The following is a 27,104-nucleotide window of genomic DNA, read 5'->3' on the forward strand; positions in this document are numbered from 1 at the left end:
TGGAGGAATAGAGAGAGAAGGAGTGGAGGACTAGAGAGTTAGGGAGTGGAGGAGAAGAGAGAGGGGGAGTGGAGGAATAGAGAGTTAGGGAGTGGAGGAGAAGAGAGAGGGGGAGTGGAGGAATAGAGAGTTAGGGAGTGGAGGAGAAGAGAGTTAGGGAGTGGAGGAGTAGAGAGAGGGGGAGTGGAGGACTAGAGAGCTAGGGAATGGAGGAGAAGAGAGTTAGGCAGTGGAGGAATAGAGAGTTAGGGAGTGGAGGAGTAGAGAGTTATGGAGTGGAGGAGAAGAGAGTTAGGGAGTGGAGGAGAAGAGAGTTATGGAGTGGAGGACTAGAGAGTTAGGGAGTGGAGGACTAGAGAGCTAGGGAGTGGAGGAGAAGATAATTAGGGAGTGGAGGAGAAGAGAGAGGGGGAGTGGAGGAATAGAGAGTTAGGGAGTGGACGAATAGAGAGTTAGGGAGTGGAGGAATAGAGAGTTAGGGAGTGGAGGAGAAGAGAGTTAGTGAGTGGAGGAGTAGAGAGAGGAGGAGTAGAGAGAGGGGGAGTGGAGGTGTAGAGAGAGGGGGAGTGGAGGAGAAGAGAGTTCGGGAGTGGAGGAGTAGAGAGAGGGGGAGTGGAGGAGAAGAGAGTTAGGGAGTGGAGGAGTAGAGAGAGGGGGAGTGGAGGACTAGAGAGCTAGGGAATGGAGGAGAAGAGAGTTAGGCAGTGGAGGAATAGAGAGTTAGGGAGTGGAGGAGTAGAGAGTTATGGAGTGGAGGAGAAGAGAGTTAGGGAGTGGAGGAGAAGAGAGGGAGTTACAGAGAGAGAGGAGGAAGAGAGAAAAGGGAGAAGGTAGAGAGAGACAAGAGTGAGTTACAGAGAGAGAGGAGGGAGAGAGAGAAGGGAGAGGGTAGAGAGAAGAGAGTGAGTTACAGAGAGAGAGGAGGGAGAGAGAAGAGAGTGCGTTACAGAGAGAGAGGAGGGAGAGAGAAGGGAGAGGGTCGAGAGAGAAGAGAGTGAGTTACAGAGAGAGAGGAGGGAGAGAGAGAAGGGAGAGGGTAGAGAGAGAAGAAAGTAAGTTACAGAGAGAGAGGAGGGAGAGAGAGAAGGGAGAGGGTAGAGAGAGAAGAAAGTAAGTTACAGAGCGAGAGAGGGGGAAAATAGTTTTAGGTTAGAGAGAGTGTGCGAGTGAAGAGAGAAAGAGTTAGGGAGTGGAGGAGTAGAGAGTTAGGAAGTGGAGGAATAGAGAGACAGGGAGTGGAGTGCTAGGGAGTTGGGGAGTAGAGGAGAAGAGAATTAGGGAGTGGAGGGCTAGAGAGTTAGGGAGTAGAGGACTAGAGAGTTAGGGAGTGGAGGAGTAGAGAGTTAGGGAGTGGAGGAATAGAGAGGGGGAGTGGAGGACTAGAGAGTTAGGGAGTGGAGGAGAAGAGAGTTAGGGAGTGGAGGAGTAGAAAGAGGGGGAGTGGAGGACTAGAGAGAAGGGGAGTGGAGGACTAGAGAGTTAGGGAGTGGAGGAGAAGAGAGTTAGGGAGTGGAGGAGTAGAGAGAGGGCAAGTGGAGGAATAGAGAGAGGGGGAGTGGAGGAGTATAGAGAGGGGGAGTGGAGGAGTGGAGAGAGGGGGAGTGGAGGGACTAGAGAGTTAGGGAGTGGAGGAGAAGATAGTTAGGGAGTGGAGGAATAACGAGTTAAGGAGTAGAGGAGAAGAGAGAGGGGGAGTGGAGGAATAGAGAGGTGGAGTGGAGGAATAGAGAGAGGGGGAGTGGAGGAATAGAGAGGGGGAGTGGAGGAGTAGAGAGAGGGGGAGTGGAGGAATAGAGAGGGGGAGTGGAGGAATAGAGAGAGGGGGAGTGGAGGAATAGAGAGAGGGGGAGTGGAGGAATAAAGAGAGGGGGAGTGGAGGAATAGAGAGAGGGGGAGTGGAGGAATAGAGAGAGGGGGAGTGGAGGAATAGAGAGAGGGGGAGTGGAGGAATAGAGAGGTGGAGTGGAGGAATAGAGAGAGGGGGAGTGGAGGGAAAAGGGTGAGATCATGTTTTTGTTATTATTATCATGCACTTGAGCCGTCTATCTATGCTGGGATTAGCTATGCCATGACATCATTGTTATTGTTTCATTTCTTCTTTCCTTCTAATATTGCCCAACTCCCCTTTCTCTTAAACATGCACACACTGGGTCATGATTCTCTAAACGGCACACACACACACACACATCTCAGAGTTGTCATGAGCAGATTAAGTGAGGGAGGGAGGGAGGGAAGGAGGGAGGGAGGCAGGGAGGGAGGGAGGGAAAAGATCAGAAGGTCCTGGATCCTCCCACACCAGAGGAAACAAACAGTGCCACCATTCAGACACACACATTTCAGGGGGGCAGTGTATTAGGAGTTCATCAGAGAGTAGACCCTATTCTCCAGGTGTTCTTCTGATACACTCTGAGGGCATGGCCCAAAGAGCAGGACACACACAGTTAGCTTTTACACTAAAACGAAAAAGCTTATAAGGAAATGATATACTTATAATATTATTCTTTACATAACCTCCTCTTACTCCCTCTCTCCTCCGCTGTGTAAACTGGTTGTTTTGTTTAACACTGAGTTCAACAGTTGACTCTCATGTTTGGACTTGGTTGTGTTGTTTTTCTTTGAGGAGGAAATCTAGTTTATACTGTGAAGTGTTTGGTCCAAGCCCACTGTTGTGTGTTTCCATGTGTTTCCATGTGTTTCCGCGTGTGTCTGTCTGGATAAGAGTGTAAAGCCCTCTGGTCTCTTGAAAAGCTCTAAACAGGAAAATCAACAAATATCTGCAGTCACATAAATGTGAATATTTATTTAAATGAAGTCACCGTTGGCCGGAATCACACAAACTGGAGCTGTCTGCTGCAAGCACTCACACTCACTCACAACAAGATGAATATGTGTGAATTACAGATTAATATGCGTTCTTTTGCTTGTCATGTAGGTTATAACCCAGTTGTATTCCTCTCCCTCTATCTCTTCTCCTTCCTCTATCTCTTCTCCTTCCTCTATCTCTACCCCTTCCTCTATCTCTTCTCTTTCCTCTATCTCTGCCTATCCCTCTTTCTCTACCCCTTCCTCTATCTCTCCCTCTATCTCTATCCCTTCCTCTATCTCAACCCCTTCCTCTATCTCTACCGCTCCCTCTATCTCTACACCTTCCTCTATCTCAACCCCTTCCTCTATCTCTACCGCTCCCTCTACCTCTACCCCTTCCTCTATCTCTTCTCCTTCCTCTATCTCTTCTCCTTCCTCTATCTCTTCTCCTTCCTCTATCTCTTCTCCTTCCTCTATCTCTTCTCCTTCCTCTATCTCTTCTCTTTCCTCTATCTCTCCCTCTATCTCTACCCATTCCTCTATCTCTGCCTCTCCCTCTTTCTCTACCCCTTCCTCTATCTCTCCCTCTATCTCTACCCCTTCCTCTATCTCTCCCTCTATCTCTACCCCTTCCTCTATCTCTGCCTCTCCCTCTATCTCTACCCCTTCCTCTACCTTTACCCCTTCCTCTATCTCTACCTCTCCCTCTATCTCAACCCCTTCCTCTATATCTCTACCTCTCCCTCTATCTCTACCCCTTCCTCTATCTCTACCGCTCCCTATCTCTACCCCTTCCTCTATCTCTACCCTTCCTCTACCTCTACGCCTTCCTCTATCTCTACCCCTTCCTCTATCTCTACCCCTTCCTCTATCTCTACCCCTTCCTCTATCTCTACCCCTTCCTCTATCTCTCCCCCTTCCTCTATCTCAACCCCTTCATCTATATCTCTCCCTCTATCTCTACCCCTTCCTCTATCTCTCTCTCTATCTCAACCTCTATCTCTATCTCTACCCCTTCCTCTATCTCTCTCTCTATCTCTACCCATTCATCTATCTCTGCCTCTCCCTCTATCTCTACCCCTTCCTCTCTCTCTACCTCCACCCCTTCCTCTATCTCTACCTCTTCCTCTATCTCTACCCCTTCCTCTATATCTCTACCTCTCCCTCTATCTCTACCCCTTCCTCTATCTCTACGCATTCTTCTATCTCTACCTCTTCCTCTATCTCTACCCCTTCCTCTATATCTCTACCTCTCCCTCTATCTCTACCCCTTCCTCTATCTCTACGCATTCTTCTATCTCTACCTCTTCCTCTATCTCTACCCCTTCCTCTATCTCTACCCCTTCCTCTATCTCTACCCCTTCCTCTACCTCTACCCCTTCCTCTATCTCTACCCCTTCCTCTATCTCTACCCCTTCCTCTATCTCTACCCCTTCCTCTACCTCTACCCCTTCCTCTACCTCTACCCCTTCCTCTATCTCTACCCCTTCCTCTATCTCTACCCCTTCCTCTATCTCAACCCCTTCCTCTATCTCTACCTCTTCCTCTATCTCTACCCCTTCCTCTATCTCTACCCCTTCCTCTATCTCTACCTCTTCCTCTATCTCAACCCCTTCCTCTATCTCTACCTCTTCCTCTATCTCTACCTCTTCCTCTATCTCTACCCCTTCCTCTATCTCTACGCATTCTTCTATCTCTACCTCTTCCTCTATCTCTACCCCTTCCTCTATCTCTACGCATTCTTCTATCTCTACCTCTTCCTCTATCTCTACCCCTTCCTCTCTCTTTACCCCATCCTCTATCTCTACCCCTTCCTCTATCTCTACCCCTTCCTCTACCTCTACCCCTTCCTCTATCTCAACCCCTTCCTCTATCTCTACCCCTTCCTCTACCTTTACCCCTTCCTCTACCTCTACCCCTTCCTCTACCTCTACCTCTATCTCTACCCCTTCCTCTACCTTTACCCCTTCCTCTACCTCTACCCCTTCGTCTATCTCAACCCCTTTCTCTCTCTACCTCTACCCCTTCCTCTACCTCTACCCCTTCCTCTACCTCTACCCCTTCCTATATCTCAACCCCTTTCTCTCTCTCTACCTCTACCCCTTCCTCTATCTCTACCCCTTCCTCTATCTCAACCCCTTCCTCTATCTCTACCCCTTCCTTTACCTCTACCCCTTCCTCTACCTTTACCCCTTCCTCTACCTCTACCCCTTCCTCTATCTCTACCCCTTCCTCTACCTCTACCCCTTCCTCTATCTCTACCCCTTCCTCTATCTCTACCCCTTCCTCTACCTCTACCCCTTTCTCTACCTCTACCCCTTCCTCTATCTCTACCCCTTCCTCTATCTCTACCCCTTCCTCTATCTCTACCCCTTCCTCTATCTCTACCCCTTCCTCTATCTCTACCCCTTCCTCTATCTCTACCCCTTCCTCTACCTCTACCCCTTCCTCTATCTCTACCCCTTCCTCTACCTCTACCCCTTCCTCTATCTCTACCCCTTCCTCTATCTCTACCCCTTCCTCTATCTCTACCCCTTCCTCTATCTCTACCCCTTCCTCTACCTCTACCCCTTCCTCTATCTCTACCTCTCCCTCTATCTCTACCCCTTCCTCTATCTTTCCTCCTTTCTCAGGCATCTGAACAATGAACATGCTCTGGATGACCGCAGTACAGCCCAGTGCAGGGTACAGATGCAGGTGGTCCAACAGCTGGAGATACAGGTGGGACACACACACACACACACACACACACACACACACACACAGTCATTCTCTGTGTCTGTACTTGTCTGAGCCAGGCTGGGGGTTTAGTGAAAGCACTGGAGCTTGTAATTTAAAGAGGAAAGCAGGCATCATAGGCCCCAATTATAACCCTCCAGTCCATTCCAGTCCCTTTCTACTGGGTGGAAGGAGGGAAGGAGGAGGAAGAGGGGTGGACATCAAGATGATGCAGCCAAACACAAACACCCCACAAGAACCCCCAAACAGCATAGTGGCGAACCCAGGGTGTTGGAGCTGGAGTTCGGGTTAGCTGTGGCCCTGGTCCCCCTGGTAAACGGCATTGAGCCCCAAGCCTGAAGCCACCGATGGGCAACACAAAGTGACAGAGAGACAGGCAGTGTCACATCTCATCACGCCTCCTGTCCTCTCCCCTTTCCCTGCCGTGTCACCTACCCCACTACTGCCCTGTTATAGTACCTACATACACACATAAACTCACACACGCACATCTTACACACATTCACTCAATGCTGCCATACTACTAGACACACAGCCAGTGCTTGTGCTAGCTTCTCCAGGCCTATGTCTCTCACACACCCTCCTGTTCACTAGCTAGCCCCTGGCTGTGGTGTGTTGGCTCGCTGACTGAGATGTCTCTCACACACCATCCTGTTCACTAGCTAGCCCCTGGCTGTGGTGTGTTGGCTCGCTGACTGAGATGTCTCTCACACACCCTCCTGTTCACTAGCTAGCCCCTGGCTGTGGTGTGTTGGCTCGCTGACTGAGATGTCTCTCACACACCCTCCTGTTCACTAGTTAGCCCCTGGCTGTGGTGTGTTGGCTCGCTGACTGAGATGTCTCTCACACACCCTCCTGTTCACTAGCTAGCCCCTGGCTGTGGTGTGTTGGCTCGCTGACTGAGATGTCTCTCACACACCCTCCTGTTCACTAGCTAGCCCCTGGCTGTGGTGTGTTGGCTCGCTGACTGAGATGTCTCTCACACACCCTCCTGTTCACTAGTTAGCCCCTGGCTGTGGTGTGTTGGCTCGCTGACTGAGATGTCTCTCACACACCCTCCTGTTCACTAGCTAGCCCCTGGCTGTGGTGTGTTGATACGCTGACTGAGATGTCTCTCACACACCCTCCTGTTCACTAGCTAGCCCCTGGCTGTGGTGTGTTGGCTCGCTGACTGAGATGGCTCTCACACACCCTCCTGTTCACTAGCTAGCCCCTGGCTCTGGTGTGTTGGCACGCTGACTGAGATGCCTCTCACACACCCTCCTGTTCACTAGCTAGCCCCTAGCTGTGGTGTGTTGGCACGCTGACTGAGATGTCTCTCACACACCCTCCTGTTCACTAGCTAGCCCCTGGCTGTGGTGTGTTGATACGCTGACTGAGATGTCTCTCACACACCCTCCTGTTCACTAGCTAGCCCCTGGCTGTGGTGTGTTGGCACGCTGACTGAGATGTCTCTCACACACCCTCCTGTTCACTAGCTAGCCCCTGGCTGTGGTGTGTTGGCACGCTGACTGAGATGTCTCTCACACACCCTCCTGTTCACTAGCTAGCCCCTGGCTGTGGTGTGTTGGCACGCTGACTGAGATGTCTCTCAGTAGAGATTTAGGAGGCGTTTCCACAGGCTATAGCACAGTAGCACCCACTAAACTGCAGTTAGCAATGGCAAACAGGGACGAGTGTCTGCAGGCTAGTGTGTCTGTGTCTGTGAGGGTGTGTGTGTAATGTGTGAGAAAATGTTAGGTGTGTGTGTGTAGAGAGGGTTCCCATCTCTCTCTGTGCCTGGGGAGACTGGTGCTGTGAGACAGTGACAACAGCCCTGAGACACACACACACAAACACACACCACCACATGCTAAATCATAGACTAAGGGGATGCCTCTTTCTCTAACACAAACACCCATTACTTCACACCCTCCCCTAAATATCTGTGTTTTACTGCTTTAATGGGAGGCTGATGTTGCATTGACGCTGATGTGGCTTGACTGGATATTATCAAGTCCACAGTGTGAGAATAAACCTGCAGTCTATAAACAACAAGACAAACCCAGGTTGGTGTGACTGGAGCTTGAGTCTTTTCCTTACTACCCTGCTTCTCGTCTATGACAATAGTAATTATTGACTCAAAAAGGACAGTTTTGCTGACGTGTGTGTGTGTGTGTGTGTGTGTGTGTGTGTGTGTGTGTGTGTGTGTGTGTGTGTGTGTGTGTGTGTTTCTCAGCTGGCCAAGGAGAGTGAGCGGCTGCAGGCCATGATGACCCACCTGCACATGCGCCCATCGGAGCCAAAGCCTTTCAACCAACCTGTGAGTACCTGACCTCTCACCCCTGACCCCTTACCTCTCACAATGCTGTAGCAGGTATTTGGTGTTTGCATCCTCTGTTGATCAGTGGGGCTTACACTTGGCCTTTATTCACTTTAGTGTTATCTATAGCGTTCATTATTAGTATGTAAATATGCATAAGGGGTGTTCTACATGAGCACAGGTCCCTGTAATAAACTATTCGATTATAGAGTAATAATCTGATTATAAGAATTCCGTAACCTTTGATCACAATACCAACATAAATCACAAAACCACACAAGCTTTATCCAAATAAATTATTGAAATATGGGTGAACCTTTTAATGTGTGTGAGCCATCCATCATTCTGCCCTGTTGAGACAGTGTTCATTTCGTCAACTATCATAATGACTCAAATATTTGTCAAAGACTAAAACTGACTAAATAGACCCAGAAAAAACGATTAACTAAACGAAAAATATTTTCATTTCAGTTGACTAAATCGACGAGAGGAGACTAAATTATCTCTGTGTCTAAAATCTGTGTCCTAAGTGGACTGGAAGAGAGTTTTTGGAGAAATTGAGAGCTTTTCAGTGATAAGCACAATTAATATTAGCAGCACAGATGTGCAGTGCAGTTCTGTTCAGCAGTGGGAAGGACCTATATTCTCTCTGGTGAACTGTGGGGGAGCAAGCGATGAGTGTGGGCAGTTCGGCTCCACTCCGCCTCTGATGATACACATCCTCTGATGGTACACATCCTCTGATGATACACATCCTCTGATGGTACACATCCTATGATGGTACACATCCTCTGATGATATACATCCTCTGATAGTACACATCCTCTGATGATACACATCCTCTGATGATACACATCCTCTGATGGTACACATCCTCTGATGATACACATCCTCTGATGATACACATCCTCTGATGATACACATCCTCTGATGATACACATCCTCTGATGATATACATCCTCTGATAGTACACATCCTCTGATGGTACACATCCTCTGATGATATACATCCTCTGATGATATACATCCTCTGATACACATCCTCTGATACACATCCTCTGATGGTACACATCCTCTGATGATACACATCCTCTGATGATATAAATCCTCTGATGGTACACATCCTCTGATACACATCCTCTGATACACATCCTCTGATGGTACACATCATCTGATGGTACACATCCTCTGATGGTACACATCCTCTCATGATACACATCCTCTCATGATACACATCCTCTGATGATATACAGCCTCTGATAGTACACATCCTCTCATGATGCACATCCTCTCATGATACACATCCTCTGATGGTACACATCCTCTGATGGTACACATCCTCTGATGGTACACATCCTCTCATGATACACATCCTCTCATGATACACATCCTCTGATGGTACACATCCTCTGATGATATACAGCCTCTGATAGTACACATCCTCTGATGATATACATCCTCTGATGGTACACATCCTCTGATGATACACATCCTCTGATGATACACATCCTCTGATACACATCCTCTGATACACATCCTCTGATGGTACACATCCTCTGATGGTACACATCCTCTGATGATACACATCCTCTCATGATACACATCCTCTGATGGTACACATCCTCTGATACACATCCTCTGATGGTACACATCCTCTGATGGTACACATCCTCTGATGATACACATCCTCTGATGATACACATCCTCTGATGATACACATCCTTTGATGATACACATCTCTGATGATACACATCCTCTGATGATACACATCTCTGATGATATACATCCTCTGATGATATACATCCTCTGATGATACACATCCTCTGATGATACACATCGCGTAGGCAACTCTCTAGCTTCCATGTAGCTAACCAGTCACCACCAGCCTCCTAGTTAGCTACCATTTGCCTGGTTAAGAAACAGGCTACTTTATGAAATGTAAAACAATAGCACCATTGAGTTTAATAGTAAAACAACAGTCTAGCTTTGTTTTTCTCTCCCTTGAGTAGGCTATAGAAAAGTAGGCTTGTAGTCTCACTTAACCCTCCCACTTTTCCAACTGCATTTCATATCCAGGTTCTGTGTAGCCAATGTAGCCAAGTCTCTTTTCCTCAGAGAAAACATGTTGATTCTAGTCCTTAGGCCACCGTTCAAAAGACATGACCCATAATGCCGGCGCTATGTTTTTTTCTTTCTATCATGCATTAGCTGGACACATTTTACATTTATAAAACACATTTATAAAACACATTCATAAAACACATTTATAAAACACATTTATAAAACACATTTATAAAACACATTTATAAAACACATTTATAAAACACATTCATAAAACACATTTATAAACACATTCATAAAACACATTTATAAACACATTTATAAAACACATTTATAAAACACATTTATAAAACACATTTATAAAACACATTTATAAAACACATTTATAAAACACATTTATTAAACACATTTATAAAACACATTTATAAAACACATTTATAAAACACATTTATAAAACACATTCATAAAACACATTCATAAAACACATTTATAAACACATTTATAAAACACATTTATAAAACACATTTATTAAACACATTTATAAAACACATTCATAAAACACATTCATCAAAACACATTTATAAACACATTTATAAAACACATTTATAAAACACATTTATTAAACACATTTATAAACACATTCATAAAACACATTTATAAACACATTCATAAAACACATTTATAAAACACATTTATAAAACACATTTATAAAACACATTCATTAAACACATTCATAAAACACATTCATAAAACACATTTATAAAACACATTCATTAAACACATTTATAAAACACATTTATAAAACACATTCATAAAACACATTTATAAAACACATTCATAAAACACATTTATAAAACACATTCATTAAACACATTTATAAAACACATTTATAAACACATTCATAAAACACATTTATAAACACATTCATAAAACACATTTATAAAACACATTTATAAAACACATTTATAAAACACATTTATAAAACACATTTATAAACACATTCATTAAACACATTTATAAACACATTCATAAAACACATTTATAAAACACATTTATAAAACACATTTATAAAACACATTTATAAAACACATTTATTAAACACATTTATAAAACACATTTATAAAACACATTTATAAAACACATTTATAAAACACATTCATAAAACACATTCATAAAACACATTTATAAACACATTTATAAAACACATTTATAAAACACATTTATTAAACACATTTATAAAACACATTCATAAAACACATTCATCAAAACACATTTATAAACACATTTATAAAACACATTTATAAAACACATTTATAAAACACATTCATAAAACACATTTATAAACACATTCATAAAACACATTTATAAAACACATTTATAAAACACATTTATAAAACACATTCATAAAACACATTTATAAACACATTCATAAAACACATTTATAAAACACATTTATAAAACACATTTATAAAACACATTCATTAAACACATTCATAAAACACATTCATAAAACACATTTATAAAACACATTCATTAAACACATTTATAAAACACGTTTATAAAACACATTTATAAAACACATTCATAAAACACATTTATAAAACACATTTATAAAACACATTTATAAAACACATTTATAAAACACATTTATAAAACACATTCATTAAACACATTTATAAAACACGTTTATAAAACACATTCATTAAACACATTTATAAAACACATTTATAAAACACATTCATTAAACACATTTATAAAACACGTTTATAAAACACATTTATAAAACACATTCATAAAACACATTCATAAAACACATTTATAAAACACATTTATAAAACACATTCATTAAACACATTTATAAAACACGTTTATAAAACACATTTATAAAACACATTCATAAAACACATTTATAAAACACATTTATAAAACACATTCATAAAACACATTTATAAAACACATTTATAAAACACATTCATAAAACACATTCATAAAACACATTTATAAAACACATTTATAAAACACATTCATTAAACACATTTATAAAACACATTTATAAAACACATTTATAAAACACATTCATTAAACACATTCATAAAACACATTCATAAAACACATTTATAAAACACATTTATAAAACACATTTATTAAACACATTTATAAAACATATCACAGGCCATTCTAAAACTAGGCTACATGCTAACCAGACTGTTAACCATTTGTTTAGGCTACACCTTGTTCAGTCATGTTAAGTCATTAGCCTGCTGTAGCTAACAACCTGGGGCACGTTCAGCAGAACGCAACGTTTTGGAACGGTCAGATAGAAATACGCTATGTAGAACAAACATGCCTCTCTGACATGTTGAATAAGGATTCCCAAACTTTTCACTCAGGCCTTAGCTCCCGTACTTTGCGAAAACTGGTGATACTGGTGATATTGTCGCTCTCTCATGTGCAATATCTATGTAGGCTGAATTAGGAATTTACATGGTCAGATAAATGTTCTATAATATAATATTAATCTTATATATCTTTGTCATATTTCTGTGATGTGACTAAAATGTGACTAAAATGAAAGGAAATTTAGTTGACTAAAATGGCCCAGTGTTTTCATCATTTTGACAATAACTAGACTAAATCATTAGTCAAATGACAGAAGACTAGACTAAATGTAAAAAAGAGTGCCAAAATGGAAACTGTGTTGAGGGATGGAGCTCTGTGTCTCCGGGCAGGCAGGCTGGCACAGGCAGGGTTGTTATTAGGTATCTAATGAATATTTAATTATTCAGATTGACGAGGAGTCTTATTAAAATATGAAGATGTTGAAATTAATTGTCAATTACAAGTGGAGTGTCTTAATTTGAGGGGATATAAATGGTTGCAGTGGAGCAGCGGGGTGTGTGTGCGTGTGTGCGTGTGTGCATGTGTGTGTGTGTGTGTGTGGAGCCAACGCAGGGCATCAGCTGTCGTTAGCACCTAATGGGAAATCAGGAAGAGGCGTGTTTTGTGTCGTCGTGGGAGACAAGCCTCGGGGTCAGCGATTTGAGGAAGGGGGTGGAGGGGAGGAGTCTTCAGAATTGCAACAAAGCTTGCCCTCAATTGAGAGGGTTGTGGTGTTGCCTTGGTGATGTGGCCGGGTTCCAAAGCTAATGAAGTACCTGTTTTACAGAGGGATGGAAGGAGAGGAGGGAAGGAGAGAGAGAGAAGTGCTAGAGAGAGAGAAAGAAATAGAGGCAGATTTCCAGAGCTAATGAAGTAGCAGTTAAACAGGCCTGACCCCTAACCAGTCCAAATGGTACAGACCACTCGTCTGGAGCAGACAGGGAGAGGACAAGTTGGGGGGGAGGAGGATTGGTTAGGACTGGAAAGACAGTGAAGGACAAATAGAAGGGAAGGTGAACGAGAGAAAAGGGGGAAAGAGAAAGAGGAAGGAAGACAGAGCTCTGTATAAGAAAATTCAGATAATGCTCGCACTCTCTTAATCTCTCTCTCTCTATCTCTCTCACTCACACACATGTCCATGATGGTTTTAATTAGTTCTAATCTAGCAGGCCTTGGAAAAGCGTCCCTGAGTGACTCAGAGGACTGGTTTCCAGTTCCCATTGCTCCTGTGGGCTCTGCCTAATTGGGCCGAGCTGGGCCGTGAAGAGAGCGTGCCACCGCTGTGTGTGTGACCACAGAGGCCTTCACACACACAAACTCCCATTTCTTGCTTTGTTTTTCTTTTGTTCACTGAGGGCTAATTGCAGTGTGTATGTGTGTGTGTGTCTGTGTAACTGAGTCTGAGGTCTTTGTTTTGCTGTTAATGATCATATGATAGATATAGTCTTTGTGCCAGCTGGGCATCACTCTTCATGTCTTTGTGTATAATGTGTCTGAGAGGGTTAGATAAGTCGAAGCAACATAGCTAACTGTCCATCCATCCTACCAGAGAGCAAGCTACAACCAGGAATGATGATGGTCCCTTTCACATCCTGTTTCCTTCCCCAGCTGAACCTGGCATCCAGTGGCTCCCTGCTGAAGAGGGAGAGCGAGGTGTACCCCGAGGGTCTACCTCACCCCCCCACCTCCGCCACCACCCCCATCACCCCGCTCCGCCAGGGCCCCTCTGTCATCAGCTCCTCCAGTCTGCACTCACACTCACACCCGCACGGCGTGGGACCCATACGCAGGCGCATCGCAGACAAGTTCTGCACCCCCATCGCCTCAGGTATACGAGAGGGTATGCATACAACCCTCAAAAACACACACTTGTGTACACACAAACATTTTAATAGATACAAGCATACTGGTAAACACATGCTCACAGTCTTTCTCCCTGACTGACTTACACACACACACACACACACACGCATATATATATATATCCATGACTAATGTGGTGTGTGTTTTCTCTGTAGAGCTGGCACAGAACTGTGAGTTCTATAAGAACGCTGATGTCAGACCTCCCTTCACCTACGCCTCTCTCATACGCCACGTAAGTCTCCTCTCCTCCATTTATCTTCCTCTCTTCCTTTTCTCTTCCTGTCATCTCCTCTCATCTCTTCTCTCATTTTAGTATTGTGATAGCTCCGTTGAGACGTTGGCTAATGTTGTCCCCTCTCTGTCTCTCTCTAGGCCATTCTGGAGGCTCCAGACAGGCAGCTGACTCTTAATGAGATCTATAACTGGTTTACACGAATGTTTGCCTACTTCAGGAGAAACACAGCCACATGGAAGGTGAGTCCACACACATTCCTACACACACACTCCTCCGCATACACACATGGTCACTCACCTACTATACATACACTGCATATCCACACACACACAGATTAGACAATACTCCTTCCCACACACACCCACACACTCACACACACACTCGGCAGCCTCAAAAACTGACATGGCCATTGAAACACCAAGCTGTTTTGATGATTATAAGCCATTTTACCCACAATGCCCTGAGTGGAGTGTGTGTGTGCGTAAGTGTGTGGACTCACTCCATGTGGCTGTGTTTCTTTACAGAGGTGTTAAATTGACTTACCCCACCCCCTCCCTCCGTTCCTTCCTCCCTCTTTTACCCTACCTCCCTCCCTCCATCCCTCCCCCTTCCTCCCTCCCTTTCTTCCCTCCCCCTTCCTTCCTCCCTCTTTTACCCTACCTCCCTCCCTCCATCCCTCCCCTTCCTCCCTCCCTTTCTTCCCTACCTCTTCCTTCCTCCCTCTTTTACCCTACCTCCCTCCCTCCCTCCTCCTTCCTCCCTCCCTTTCTTCCCTCCCCCTTCCTTCCTCCTTCTTTTACCCTACCTCCCTCCCTCCATCCCTCCTCCTTCCTCCCTCCCTTTCTTCCCTCCCCCTTCCTTCCTCCTTCTTTTACCCTACATCCCTCCCCATTCCTTCCTCCCTCTTTTACCCTCCCTCCATCCCTCCCCCTTCCTTCCTCCCTCTTTTACCCTCCCTCCCTCCATCCCTCCGCCTTCCTCCCTCCCTCCCTCTTCTTCCCTCCCTCCTGGTCTTCTGAAGAGTTCTGTGAACTCTGACATGGCCTACGAAGACGGTTCCACTTAGCTCAGTGGAAACACATCTCACTATCACAGAGCCTCATTACAGTCACACACACACGCAATGGCTTCTCTCACACACACATTCTCACAAACACACTCTCGCAGTCCATGACTCACACACAGACTCACACACACACCTGGCTGGACCTTGACAGTGTAGGTGCTGACCCATTTCTACTGAAGCCTCATTCTAATTTGAGTGTCAGTTCCTCCGGAGAGAGGGAGATTGAGCGAGAGAATGAGAGAGACAGATGAGAGGAGGGGTGAAGAGGGGGTGTCATGGCCCGAGCCTCGCGCTAATAGCCTTGAATTGGGAAGGGAGGGAGAGAGGGACTAAGGGAGGAAGGGAGGGAGATGCCAGCCTGAAATATCTAGCCGCCTCATTTCACCTTTATGAAATTTTACAATTAATGTATTCTCCCGCTTCCTCTCCACCTAGGTCCGGCCCTTTAAATATCTACCTTTATATATTAATATATGTATGGAGTGTCCAGAGGTTTGGCCTGTATTAAATATAGAGGAAAATGTATGTTCTTTAATGGGCCTGGTTATTTCATGAGGAAAGCTAGTGTCAGCCATGGGAGGTCAGAGAGAGAGAGGGATGAGGGAGAGGGATGGGAGAGAGGGATGGGAGAGAGGGATGAGGGAGAGGGATGGGAGAGAGGGATGGGAGAGAGATGGATGGGAGAGAGAGGATGGGAGAGAGGGATGAGAGAGAGAGGATGGGAGAGATGGATGGGAGGGAGAGGATGGGAGAGAGGGATGGGAGAGATGGATGGGAGAGAGGGATGAGAGAGATGGATGGGAGAGAGAGGATGGGAGAGAAGGATGGGAGAGAGGGATGGGATGGGAGAAAGAGGATGGGAGAGAGAGGATGGGAGAGAGGGATGGGAGAGAGGGATGGGACAGAGGGATGGGATGGGAGAGAGGGATGGGAGAGAGAGGATGGGAGAGAGAGGATGGGACAGAGGGATGGGAGAGAGAGGATGGGAGAGATGGATGGGAGAGAGGGATGGGAGAGAGAGGGATGGGAGAGAGAGGATGGGAGAGAGGGATGGGAGAGAGAGGATGGGACAGAGGGATGGGATGGGAGAGAGGGATGGGAGAGAGGGATGGGAGAGAGAGGGATGGGAGAGAGAGGATGGGAGAGAGGGATGGGAGAGAGGGATGGGAGAGAGAGGGATGGGAGAGAGAGGATGGGAGAGAGAGATGGGAGAGAGAGATGGGAGAGAGGGATGGGAGAGAGAGATGGGAGAGAGAGGATGGGAGAGAGGGATGGGAGAGAGAGATGGGAGAGAGGGATGGGAGAGAGAGGGATGGGAGAGAGAGGATGGGAGAGAGGGATGGGAGAGAGGGATGTGAGAGAGAGGGATGGGAGAGAGAGGATGGGAGAGAGAGATGGGAGAGAGGGATGGGAGAGAGAGATGGGAGAGAGGGATGGGAGAGAGGGATGGGAGAGAGGGATGAGGGAGAGGGATGGAAGAGAGAGATGGGAGAGAGAGATGGGAGAGAGAGATGGGAGAGAGGGATGAGGGAGAGGGATGGGAGAGAGGGATGGGAGAGAGGGATGAGGGAGAGGGATGGGAGAGACGGATGAGGGAGAGGGATGGGAGAGAGAGGATGGGAGAGAGAGATGGGAGAGAGAGATGTGAGAGCGGGATGGGAGAGAGAGATGGGAGAGAGGGATGGGAGAGAGAGATGAGGGAGAGGGATGGGAGAGAGGGATGAGGGAGAGGGATGGGAGAGAGAGATGGGAGAGAGAGGATGGGAGAGAGAGATGGGAGAGAGGGATGGGAGAGAGAGGATGGGAGAGAGAGATGGGAGAGAGAGATGTGAGAGCGGGATGGGAGAGAGAGATGGGAGAGAGAGATGGGAGAGAGGGATGGGAGAGAGAGATGGGAGAGAGAGATGTGAGAGCGGGATGGGAGAGAGAGATGGGAGAGAGGGATGGGAGAGAGAGGATGGGAGAGAGAGATGTGAGAGCGGGATGGGAGAGAGAGATGGGAGAGAGGGATGGGAGAGAGAGGATGGGAGAGAGAGGATGGGAGAGAGAGATGGGAGAGAGAGATGGGAGAGAGGGATGGGAGAGAGAGATGAGGGAGAGGGATGGGAGAGAGGGATGAGGGAGAGGGATGGGAGAGAGAGATGGGAGAGAGAGGATGGGAGAGAGAGGATGGGAGAGAGAGATGGGAGAGAGAGGATGGGAGAGAGAGGATGGGAGAGAGAGATGGGAGAGAGAGATGGGAGAGAGGGATGGGAGAGAGAGATGGGAGAGAGAGATGGGAGAGCGGGATGGGAGAGAGAGATGGGAGAGAGGGATGGGAGAGAGAGATGGGAGAGAGAGATGTGAGAGCGGGAGAGGTGAACTGCAGACTGTTCAGTCAGAGAGCGTTAAACAGTGATTTAATTTCTCCAAGGTTCTGAATATGTTTGAGAACTTCTTTTTATGGGTAGAGAGCAGGGTCACATTCAGTAGAATATATTACAGCAACATATCATTTAAGAGTCTGTCTTGAACGTTTGGTACCAACGTGGTACCTTTAAGAATTCTAATATCACATTGAGGACAATATTTGAAGGGCTGTTCGCTGAAAGGTAAGAACTACACATCTGTTGTGTGGGCACTGTGACACACACACACGACCTCTGTAACACCCCTACCCTCCTCTCCTTACCCCCAGCCTCATCCCTACCCCCTATACCTCCCCTAGCTGTACCCCTACACCTCTCCAACACCACCACAGGCCTTACCCATACCTCTCTTTTCCACCTGTCAACCTTCTCCCCTTTCCCACATTTACCCTTACCCTGCTCTACACCTCTCCTCGCCCCAACCTCTGCAGGATGTGTTGTGTTTATGTGCGTGTCTGCTGGGTGTGTGTGTGACGTGTGCTGTGACCTGCGGTAAATGACTGCTAATGTTTTAACTGGGAGAATTAGGCTTTCATCACGGAGACAAATGCAAATAGCAGAGAATAGCAGAGTAGCAGCAATGGCGGGGTGGCGGGCTGAGATTGGGGTCATACTCATTTACAAAACGGAGCATCACGGCTTGAAAGAGAGGGGGTGTGAGGAGGAGAGGGGCGGGGGTGGTCTGGGGCTGATTATGGTTTGTGTAATTATGTGTGTGTGTGTGCGTGTGTGTGTGTGTGTGTGTGTGCGTGTGTGTGTGTAATTATGGTGAGGAGTGATGCGCGCTCTGCCTGTCCCTCTCTCACGGATTAAAAAAGTGTGTCAGAGAAAATATGCAGGATTTAATTATAGACAAATTAAAATTGGTAATGAAATTGGGCATGAACAAACTACAAACAGCAGATGAAAAGGGAGGACGGTCCCTAGGGGAGTGAGCTGCAGATAGCGGTGTGTGTGTATGTATGTGTGTATGTAGATTCTGGCTGATTAAAGACGTTTTAAAATAAAACTAGGGAAGGAGATGCACATCCTTGTCTTATTTCCAGCTACAGACAGAATAGTGTGTTTAGTGTGTGTGTGTCTCTGCCGGGCTCCTGTGTTTAGTGTGTGTGTGTCTCTGTCGTGCTCCTGTGTTTAGTGTGTGTGTGTCTCTGTCGTGCTCCTGTGTTTAGTGTGTGTGTCTCTGCCATGCTCCTGTGTTTAGTGTGTGTCTCTGCCATGCTCCTGTGTTTAGTGTGTGTGTCTCTGCCGTGCTCCTGTGTTTAGTGTGTGTGTGTGTCTCTGCCATGCTCCTGTGTTTAGTGTGTGTGTCTCTGCCGTGCTCCTGTGTTTAGTGTGTGTGTGTCTCTGTCGTGCTCCTGTGTTTAGTGTGTGTGTTTCTGCCGTGCTCCTGTGTTTAGTGTGTGTCTCTGCCATGCTCCTGTGTTTAGTGTATGTGTGTCTCTGTCATGCTCCTGTGTTTAGTGTGTGTGTCTCTGCCATGCTCCTGTGTTTAGTGTGTGTCTCTGCCATGCTCCTGTGTTTAGTGTGTGTCTCTGCCATGCTCCTGTGTTTAGTGTGTGTGTCTCTGCCGTGCTCCTGTGTTTAGTGTGTGTCTCTGCCATGCTCCTGTGTTTAGTGTGTGTCTCTGTCGTGCTCCTGTGTTTAGTGTGTGTCTCTGCCATGCTCCTGTGTTTAGTGTGTGTGTGTCTCTGTCGTGCTCCTGTGTTTAGTGTGTGTCTCTGCCATGCTCCTGTGTTTAGTGTGTGTGTCTCTGCCATGCTCCTGTGTTTAGTGTATGTGTGTCTCTGCTATGCTCCTGTGTTTAGTGTGTGTGTCTCTGCCATGCTCCTGTGTTTAGTGTGTGTGTCTCTGCCGTGCTCCTGTGTTTAGTGTGTGTCTCTGCCATGCTCCTGTGTTTAGTGTGTGTCTCTGTCGTGCTCCTGTGTTTAGTGTGTGTCTCTGCCATGCTCCTGTGTTTAGTGTGTGTGTGTCTCTGTCGTGCTCCTGTGTTTAGTGTGTGTGTGTCTCTGCCATGCTCCTGTGTTTAGTGTGTGTGTGTCTCTGCCATGCTCCTGTGTTTAGTGTGTGTGTCTCTGCCGTGCTCCTGTGTTTAGTGTGTGTGTGTCTCTGTCGTGCTCCTGTGTTTAGTGTGTGTGTCTCTGTCGTGCTCCTGTGTTTAGTGTGTGTGTGTCTCTGCCGTTGTGTGTGTGTCTCTGCCATGCTCCTGTGTTTAGTGTGTGTGTGTGTGTCTGCCATGCTCCTGTGTTTAGTGTGTGTGTGTCTCTGTCGTGCTCCTGTGTTTAGTGTGTGTGTCTCTGCCCGGCTCCTGTGTTTAGTGTGTGTGTGTCTCTGTCGTGCTCCTGTGTTTAGTGTGTGTGTTTCTGCCGTGCTCCTGTGTTTAGTGTGTGTCTCTGCCATGCTCCTGTGTTTAGTGTATGTGTGTCTCTGTCGTGCTCCTGTGTTTAGTGTGTGTCTCTGCCATGCTCCTGTGTTTAGTGTGTGTCTCTGTCGTGCTCCTGTGTTTAGTGTGTGTCTCTGCCATGCTCCTGTGTTTAGTGTATGTGTGTCTCTGTCGTGCTCCTGTGTTTAGTGTGTGTGTCTCTGCCCGGCTCCTGTGTTTAGTGTGTGTGTGTCTCTGTCGTGCTCCTGTGTTTAGTGTGTGTGTCTCTGCCATGCTCCTGTGTTTAGTGTGTGTCTCTGCCATGCTCCTGTGTTTAGTGTGTGTGTCTCTGCCGTGCTCCTGTGTTTAGTGTGTGTGTCTCTGCCGTGCTCCTGGGTTTAGTGTGTGTGTGTCTCTGCCGTGCTCCTGTGTTTAGTGTGTGTGTGTGTCTCTGCCATGCTCCTGTGTTTAGTGTGTGTGTCTCTGCCGTGCTCCTGTGTTTAGTGTGTGTGTGTCTCTGTCGTGCTCCTGTGTTTAGTGTGTGTGTTTCTGCCGTGCTCCTGTGTTTAGTGTGTGTCTCTGCCATGCTCCTGTGTTTAGTGTATGTGTGTCTCTGTCATGCTCCTGTGTTTAGTGTGTGTGTCTCTGCCATGCTCCTGTGTTTAGTGTGTGTCTCTGCCATGCTCCTGTGTTTAGTGTGTGTCTCTGTCGTGCTCCTGTGTTTAGTGTGTGTCTCTGCCATGCTCCTGTGTTTAGTGTGTGTGTGTCTCTGTCATGCTCCTGTGTTTAGTGTGTGTGTCTCTGCCGTGCTCCTGTGTTTAGTGTGTGTGTGTCTCTGTCGTGCTCCTGTGTTTAGTGTGTGTGTTTCTGCCGTGCTCCTGTGTTTAGTGTGTGTCTCTGCCATGCTCCTGTGTTTAGTGTGTGTGTCTCTGCCATGCTCCTGTGTTTAGTGTATGTGTGTCTCTGCTATGCTCCTGTGTTTAGTGTGTGTGTCTCTGCCATGCTCCTGTGTTTAGTGTGTGTGTCTCTGCCGTGCTCCTGTGTTTAGTGTGTGTCTCTGCCATGCTCCTGTGTTTAGTGTGTGTCTCTGTCGTACTCCTGTGTTTAGTGTGTGTCTCTGCCATGCTCCTGTGTTTAGTGTGTGTGTGTCTCTGTCGTGCTCCTGTGTTTAGTGTGTGTGTGTCTCTGCCATGCTCCTGTGTTTAGTGTGTGTCTCTGCCATGCTCCTGTGTTTAGTGTATGTGTGTCTCTGTCGTGCTCCTGTGTTTAGTGTGTGTGTGTCTCTGCCATGCTCCTGTGTTTAGTGTGTGTGTGTCTCTGCCATGCTCCTGTGTTTAGTGTGTGTGTCTCTGCCGTGCTCCTGTGTTTAGTGTGTGTGTGTCTCTGTCGTGCTCCTGTGTTTAGTGTGTGTGTCTCTGTCGTGCTCCTGTGTTTAGTGTGTGTGTGTCTCTGCCGTTGTGTGTGTGTCTCTGCCATGCTCCTGTGTTTAGTGTGTGTGTGTGTGTCTGCCATGCTCCTGTGTTTAGTGTGTGTGTCTCTGCCATGCTCCTGTGTTTAGTGTGTGTGTGTCTCTGCCGTGCTCCTGTGTTTAGTGTGTGTGTCTCTGCCGTGCTCCTGTGTTTAGTGTGTGTGTCTCTGCCATGCTCCTGTGTTTAGTGTGTGTGTCTCTGCCATGCTCCTGTGTTTAGTGTGTGTGTCTCTGCCATGCTCCTGTGTTTAGTGTGTGTGTCTCTGCCATGCTCCTGTGTTTAGTGTGTGTCTCTGCCATGCTCCTGTGTTTAGTGTATGTGTGTCTCTGTCGTGCTCCTGTGTTTAGTGTGTGTGTGTGTGTCTGCCATGCTCCTGTGTTTAGTGTGTGTGTCTCTGCCATGCTCCTGTGTTTAGTGTGTGTGTGTCTCTGCCATGCTCCTGTGTTTAGTGTGTGAGTCTCTGCCATGCTCCTGTGTTTAGTGTGTGTGTCTCTGCCGTGCTCCTGTTTTTTAGTGTGTGTGTCTCTGCCGTGCTCCTGTGTTTAGTGTGTGTGTGTCTGCCATGCTCCTGTGTTTAGTGTGTGTGTCTCTGCCGTGCTCCTGTGTTTAGTGTGTGTGTGTCTGCCATGCTCCTGTGTTTAGTGTGTGTGTGTGTCTCTGCCATGCTCCTCTGTTTAGTGTGTGTGTCTCTGCCGTGCTCCTGTGTTTAGTGTGTGTCTCTGCCGTGATCCTGTGTTTAGTGTGTGTCTCTGCCATGCTCCTGTGTTTAGTGTGTGTGTCTCTGCCGTGCTCCTGTGTTTAGTGTGTGTGTGTCTCTGTCGTGCTCCTGTGTTTAGTGTGTGTGTCTCTGCCGTTGTGTGTGTGTCTCTGCCGTGCTCCTGTGTTTAGTGTGTGTGTCTCTGTCATGCTCCTGTGTTTAGTGTGTGTGTCTCTGCCATGCTCCTGTGTTTAGTGTGTGTGTCTCTGCCGTTGTGTGTGTGTCTCTGCCGTGCTCCTGTGTTTAGTGTGTGTGTCTCTGCCGTGCTCCTGTGTTTAGTGTGTGTGTCTCTGTCGTGCTCCTGTGTTTAATTTGTGTGTGTGTCTCTGCCATGCTCCTGTGTTTAGTGTGTGTGTCTCTGCCGTGCTCCTGTGTTTAGTGTGTGTGTCTCTGCCATGCTCCTGTGTTTAGTGTGTGTGTCTCTGCTATGCTCCTGTGTTTAGTGTGTGTGTCTCTGCCATGCTCCTGTGTTTAGTGTGTGTGTCTCTGCCGTGCTCCTGTGTTTAGTGTGTGTGTCTCTGCCGTGCTCCTGTGTTTAGTGTGTGTGTCTCTGCCGTGCTCCTGTGTTTAGTGTGTGTTTTTCTGTCGTGCTCCTGTGTTTAGTGTGTGTGTGTCTCTGCCATGCTCCTGTGTTTAGTGTGTGTGTCTCTGCCGTACTCCTGTGTTTAGTGTGTGTGTCTCTGCCGTGCTCCTGTGTTTAGTGTGTGTGTCTCTGCCATGCTCCTGTGTTTAGTGTGTGTCTCTGCCGTTGTGTGTGTGTCTCTGCCATGCTCCTGTGTTTAGTGTGTGTGTCTCTGCCATGCTCCTGTGTTTAGTGTGTGTCTCTGCCGTTGTGTGTGTGTCTCTGCCATGCTCCTGTGTTTAGTGTGTGTGTCTCTGCCATACTCCTGTGTTTAGTGTGTGTCTCTGCCGTGCTCCTGTGTTTAGTGTGTGTGTCTCTGTCGTGCTCCTGTGTTTAGTGTGTGTGTGTGTCTCTGCCATGCTCCTGTGTTTAGTGTGTGTGTCTCTGCCGTGCTCCTGTGTTTAGTGTGTGTCTCTGCCATGCTCCTGTGTTTAGTGTGTGTGTCTCTGCCATGCTCCTGTGTTTAGTGTGTGTGTGTGTCTCTGCCATGCTCCTGTGTTTAGTGTGTGTCTCTGCCATGCTCCTGTGTTTAGTGTGTGTGTCTCTGCCATGCTCCTGTGTTTAGTGTGTGTGTCTCTGCCGTGCTCCTGTGTTTAGTGTGTGTGTCTCTGCCGTTGTGTGTGTGTCTCTGCCGTGCTCCTGTGTTTAGTGTGTGTGCCTCTGCCATGCTCCTGTGTTTAGTGTGTGTGTCTCTGCCATGCTCCTGTGTTTAGTGTGTGTGTCTCTGCCATGCTCCTGTGTTTAGTGTGTGTGCCTCTGCCATGCTCCTGTGTTTAGTGTGTGTGTCTCTGCCGTGCTCCTGTGTTTAGTGTGTGTGTCTCTGCCATGCTCCTGTGTTTAGTGTGTGTGTCTCTGCCATGCTCCTGTGTTAAGTGTGTGTGTCTCTGCCGTGCTCCTGTGTTTAGTGTGTGTGTCTCTGCCGTTGTGTGTGTGTCTCTGTCATGCTCCTGTGTTTAGTATGTGTATCTCTGCCATGCTCCTGTGTTTAGTGTGTGTGTCTCTGCCGTGCTCCTGTGTTTAGTGTGTGTGTCTCTGCCATGCTCCTGTGTTTAGTGTGTTTGTGTCTCTGCCATGCTCCTGTGTTTATTGTGTGTGTCTCTGCCATGCTCCTGTGTTTAGTGTGTGTATCTCTGCCGTGCTCCTGTGTTTAGTGTGTGTGTGTCTCTGCCGTGCTCCTGTGTTTAGTGTGTGTATCTCTGCCGTGCTCCTGTGTTTAGTGTATGTGTCTCTGCCGTGCTCCTGTGTTTAGTGTGTGTGTCTCTGCCAAGCTCCTGTGTTTAGTGTGTGTGGCTCTGCCGTTGTGTGTGTGTCTCTGCCATGCTCCTGTGTTTAGTGTGTGTGTCTCTGCCATGCTCCTGTGTTTAGTGTGTGTGGCTCTGCCGTTGTGTGTGTGTCTCTGCCATGCTCCTGTGTTTAGTGTGTGTGTCTCTGCCATGCTCCTGTGTTTAGTGTGTGTGTGTCTCTGCCATACTCCTGTGTTTAGTGTGTGTGTCTCTGCCAAGCTCCTGTGTTTAGTATGTGTGTCTCTGCCGTGCTCCTGTGTTTAGTGTATGTGTGTCTCTGCCATGCTCCTGTGTTTAATGTGTGTGTCTCTGTCATACTCCTGTGTTTAGTGTGTGTGTCTCTGTTATACTCCTGTGTTTAGTGTGTGTGTGTCTCTGCCGTGCTCCTGTGTTTAGTGTGTGTGTCTCTGTCATACTCCTGTGTTTAGTGTGTGTGTGTCTCTGCCATGCTCCTGTGTTTAGTGTGTGTGTGTCTCTGCCATGCTCCTGTGTTTAGTGTGTGTGTCTCTGCCATGCTCCTGTGTTTAGTGTGTGTGTCTCTGCCATGCTCCTTTACAGGAGCCATTAGTTGACTTCTTTGTCTGAACAAGTTTTTGTCATATTTGATTCTGTTCAGAACAACGACAAATAACCATTACAAGGTTCTCTTTTCAGGCAGGCTCTCTACATGCTTATGAAAGCAAATGATCTCCTTCTTTCTCCCTCTCTTGTCTCTCTCTACCTCTGTGTCTCTATCTGCCTCTCTCGTCTCTCTCTCCCTCTGTATCTCTATCTCCCTCTCTCGTCTCTCTCTCCCTCTGTCTCTATCTCCCTCTCTCGTCTCTCTCCCCTCTGTGTCTCTATCTCCCTCTCTCGTCTCTCTCTCCCTCTGTGTCTCTATCTCTCTCTCTTGTCTCTCTCTCCCTCCTGTATCTCTATCTCTCTGTCTCTCTCGTCTCTCTCTCCCTCCTGTATCTCTATCTCCCTCTCTCATCTCTCTCTCCCTCTGTGTCGCTATCTCCCTCTCTCATCTCTCTCTCCCTCTGTCTCTATCTCCCTCTCTCATCTCTCTCTCCCTCTGTGTCTCTATCTCCCTCTCTCGTCTCTCTCTCCCTCTGTGTCTCTATCTCCCTCTCTCGTCTCTCTCTCTCTCTGTATCTATCTCCCTCTCTCGTCTCTCTCTCCCTCTGTATCTATCTCCCACTCTCGTCTCTCTCTCCCTCTGTATCTATCTCCCTCTCTCATCTCTCTCTCCCTCTGTGTCTCTATCTCCCTCTCTCATCTCTCTCTCCCTCCTGTATCTCTATCTCCCTCTCTCGCCTCTCTCTCCCTCTGTGTCTCTATCTCCCTCTCTCATCTCTCTCTCCCTCTGTGTCTCTATCTCCCTCTCTCATCTCTCTCTCCCTCCTGTATCTCTATCTCCCTCTCTCGTCTCTCTCCCCGTGTCGCTATCTCCCTCTCTCGTCTCTCTCTCCCTCTGTGTCTCTATCTCCCTCTCTCATCTCTCTCTCCCTCTGTATCTATCTCCCTCTCTCATCTCTCTCTCCCTCTGTATCTATCTCCCTCTCTCGTCTCTCTCTTTCCCTCCATTTAGAATGCTGTGCGCCACAACCTGAGTCTGCATAAGTGTTTTGTGAGGGTGGAGAACGTGAAGGGGGCCGTGTGGACGGTGGACGAAGTGGAATACCAAAAGAGAAGACCACCAAAGATGACCGGGTACAAACTCATCACACACATTTATCTGTCTGCCTGCCCACCCTGGCTCTCATCACACATTTATCTGCCTGCCTGCCCACCCTGGCTCTCATCACACATTTATCTGTCTGCCTGCCCACCCTGGCTCTCATCACACACATGTATCTGTCTGCCTGCCCACCCTGGCTCTCATCACACACATTTATCTGTCTGCCTGCCCACCCTGGCTCTCATCACACATTTATCTGCCTGCCTGCCCACCCTGGCTCTCATCACACATTTATCTGCCTGCCTGCCCACCCTGGCTCTCATCACACACATGTATCTGTCTGCCTGCCCACCCTGGCTCTCATCACACACATGTATCTGTCTGCCTGCCCATCCTGGCTCTCATCACACACATTTATCTGTCTGCCTGCCCACCCTGGCTCTCATCACACATTTATCTGCCTGCCTGCCCACCCTGGCTCTCATCACACACATGTATCTGTCTGCCTGCCCATCCTGGCTCTCATCACACATTTATCTGCCTGCCTGCCCACCCTGGCTCTCATCACACATTTATCTGCCTGCCTGCCCACCCTGGCTCTCATCACACACATGTATCTGTCTGCCTGCCCACCCTGGCTCTCATCACACACATGTATCTGTCTGCCTGCCCATCCTGGCTCTCATCACACACATTTATCTGTCTGCCTGCCCACCCTGGCTCTCATCACACATTTATCTGCCTGCCTGCCCACCCTGGCTCTCATCACACACATGTATCTGTCTGCCTGCCCACCCTGGCTCTCATCACACACATTTATCTGTCTGCCTGCCCACCCTGGCTCTCATCACACACATGTATCTGTCTGCCTGCCCACCCTGGCTCTCATCACACACATTTATCTGCCTGCCTGCCCACCCTGGCTCTCATCACACACATGTATCTGTCTGCCTGCCCACCCTGGCTCTCATCACACACATTTATCTGTCTGCCTGCCCACCCTGGCTCTCATCACACACATTTATCTGTCTGCCTGCCCACCCTGTCTCTCATCACACACATTTATCTGTCTGCCTGCCCACCCTGGCTCT

At 47.4% G+C, this 27,104-nt stretch overlaps 1 protein-coding gene across 8 annotated transcripts in view; it reads left to right on the top strand.

The window, feature by feature from the left end:
* Window positions 1–27,104, top strand: part of foxp4 (forkhead box P4) — a 188,193-nt gene that overhangs the window by 149,629 nt on the left and 11,460 nt on the right. For 6 of the 8 annotated variants that reach the window (XM_036983565.1, XM_036983567.1, XM_036983568.1 and 3 more), the window contains 6 exons: window positions 5,439–5,526; window positions 7,763–7,846; window positions 13,894–14,125; window positions 14,304–14,380; window positions 14,521–14,622; window positions 25,924–26,045. In XM_036983565.1, the coding sequence (XP_036839460.1) occupies window positions 5,439–5,526; window positions 7,763–7,846; window positions 13,894–14,125; window positions 14,304–14,380; window positions 14,521–14,622; window positions 25,924–26,045 (705 nt within the window). The remainder of the gene's footprint in view (window positions 1–5,438; window positions 5,527–7,762; window positions 7,847–13,893; window positions 14,126–14,303; window positions 14,381–14,520; window positions 14,623–25,923; window positions 26,046–27,104) is intronic. The other 2 variants (XM_036983562.1, XM_036983564.1) reach the window with 1 other exon arrangement.

The sequence above is a fragment of the Oncorhynchus mykiss genome, chromosome 7, assembly GCF_013265735.2.
Source record: "Oncorhynchus mykiss isolate Arlee chromosome 7, USDA_OmykA_1.1, whole genome shotgun sequence".
Taxonomy (NCBI): Eukaryota; Metazoa; Chordata; class Actinopteri; order Salmoniformes; family Salmonidae; genus Oncorhynchus; species Oncorhynchus mykiss.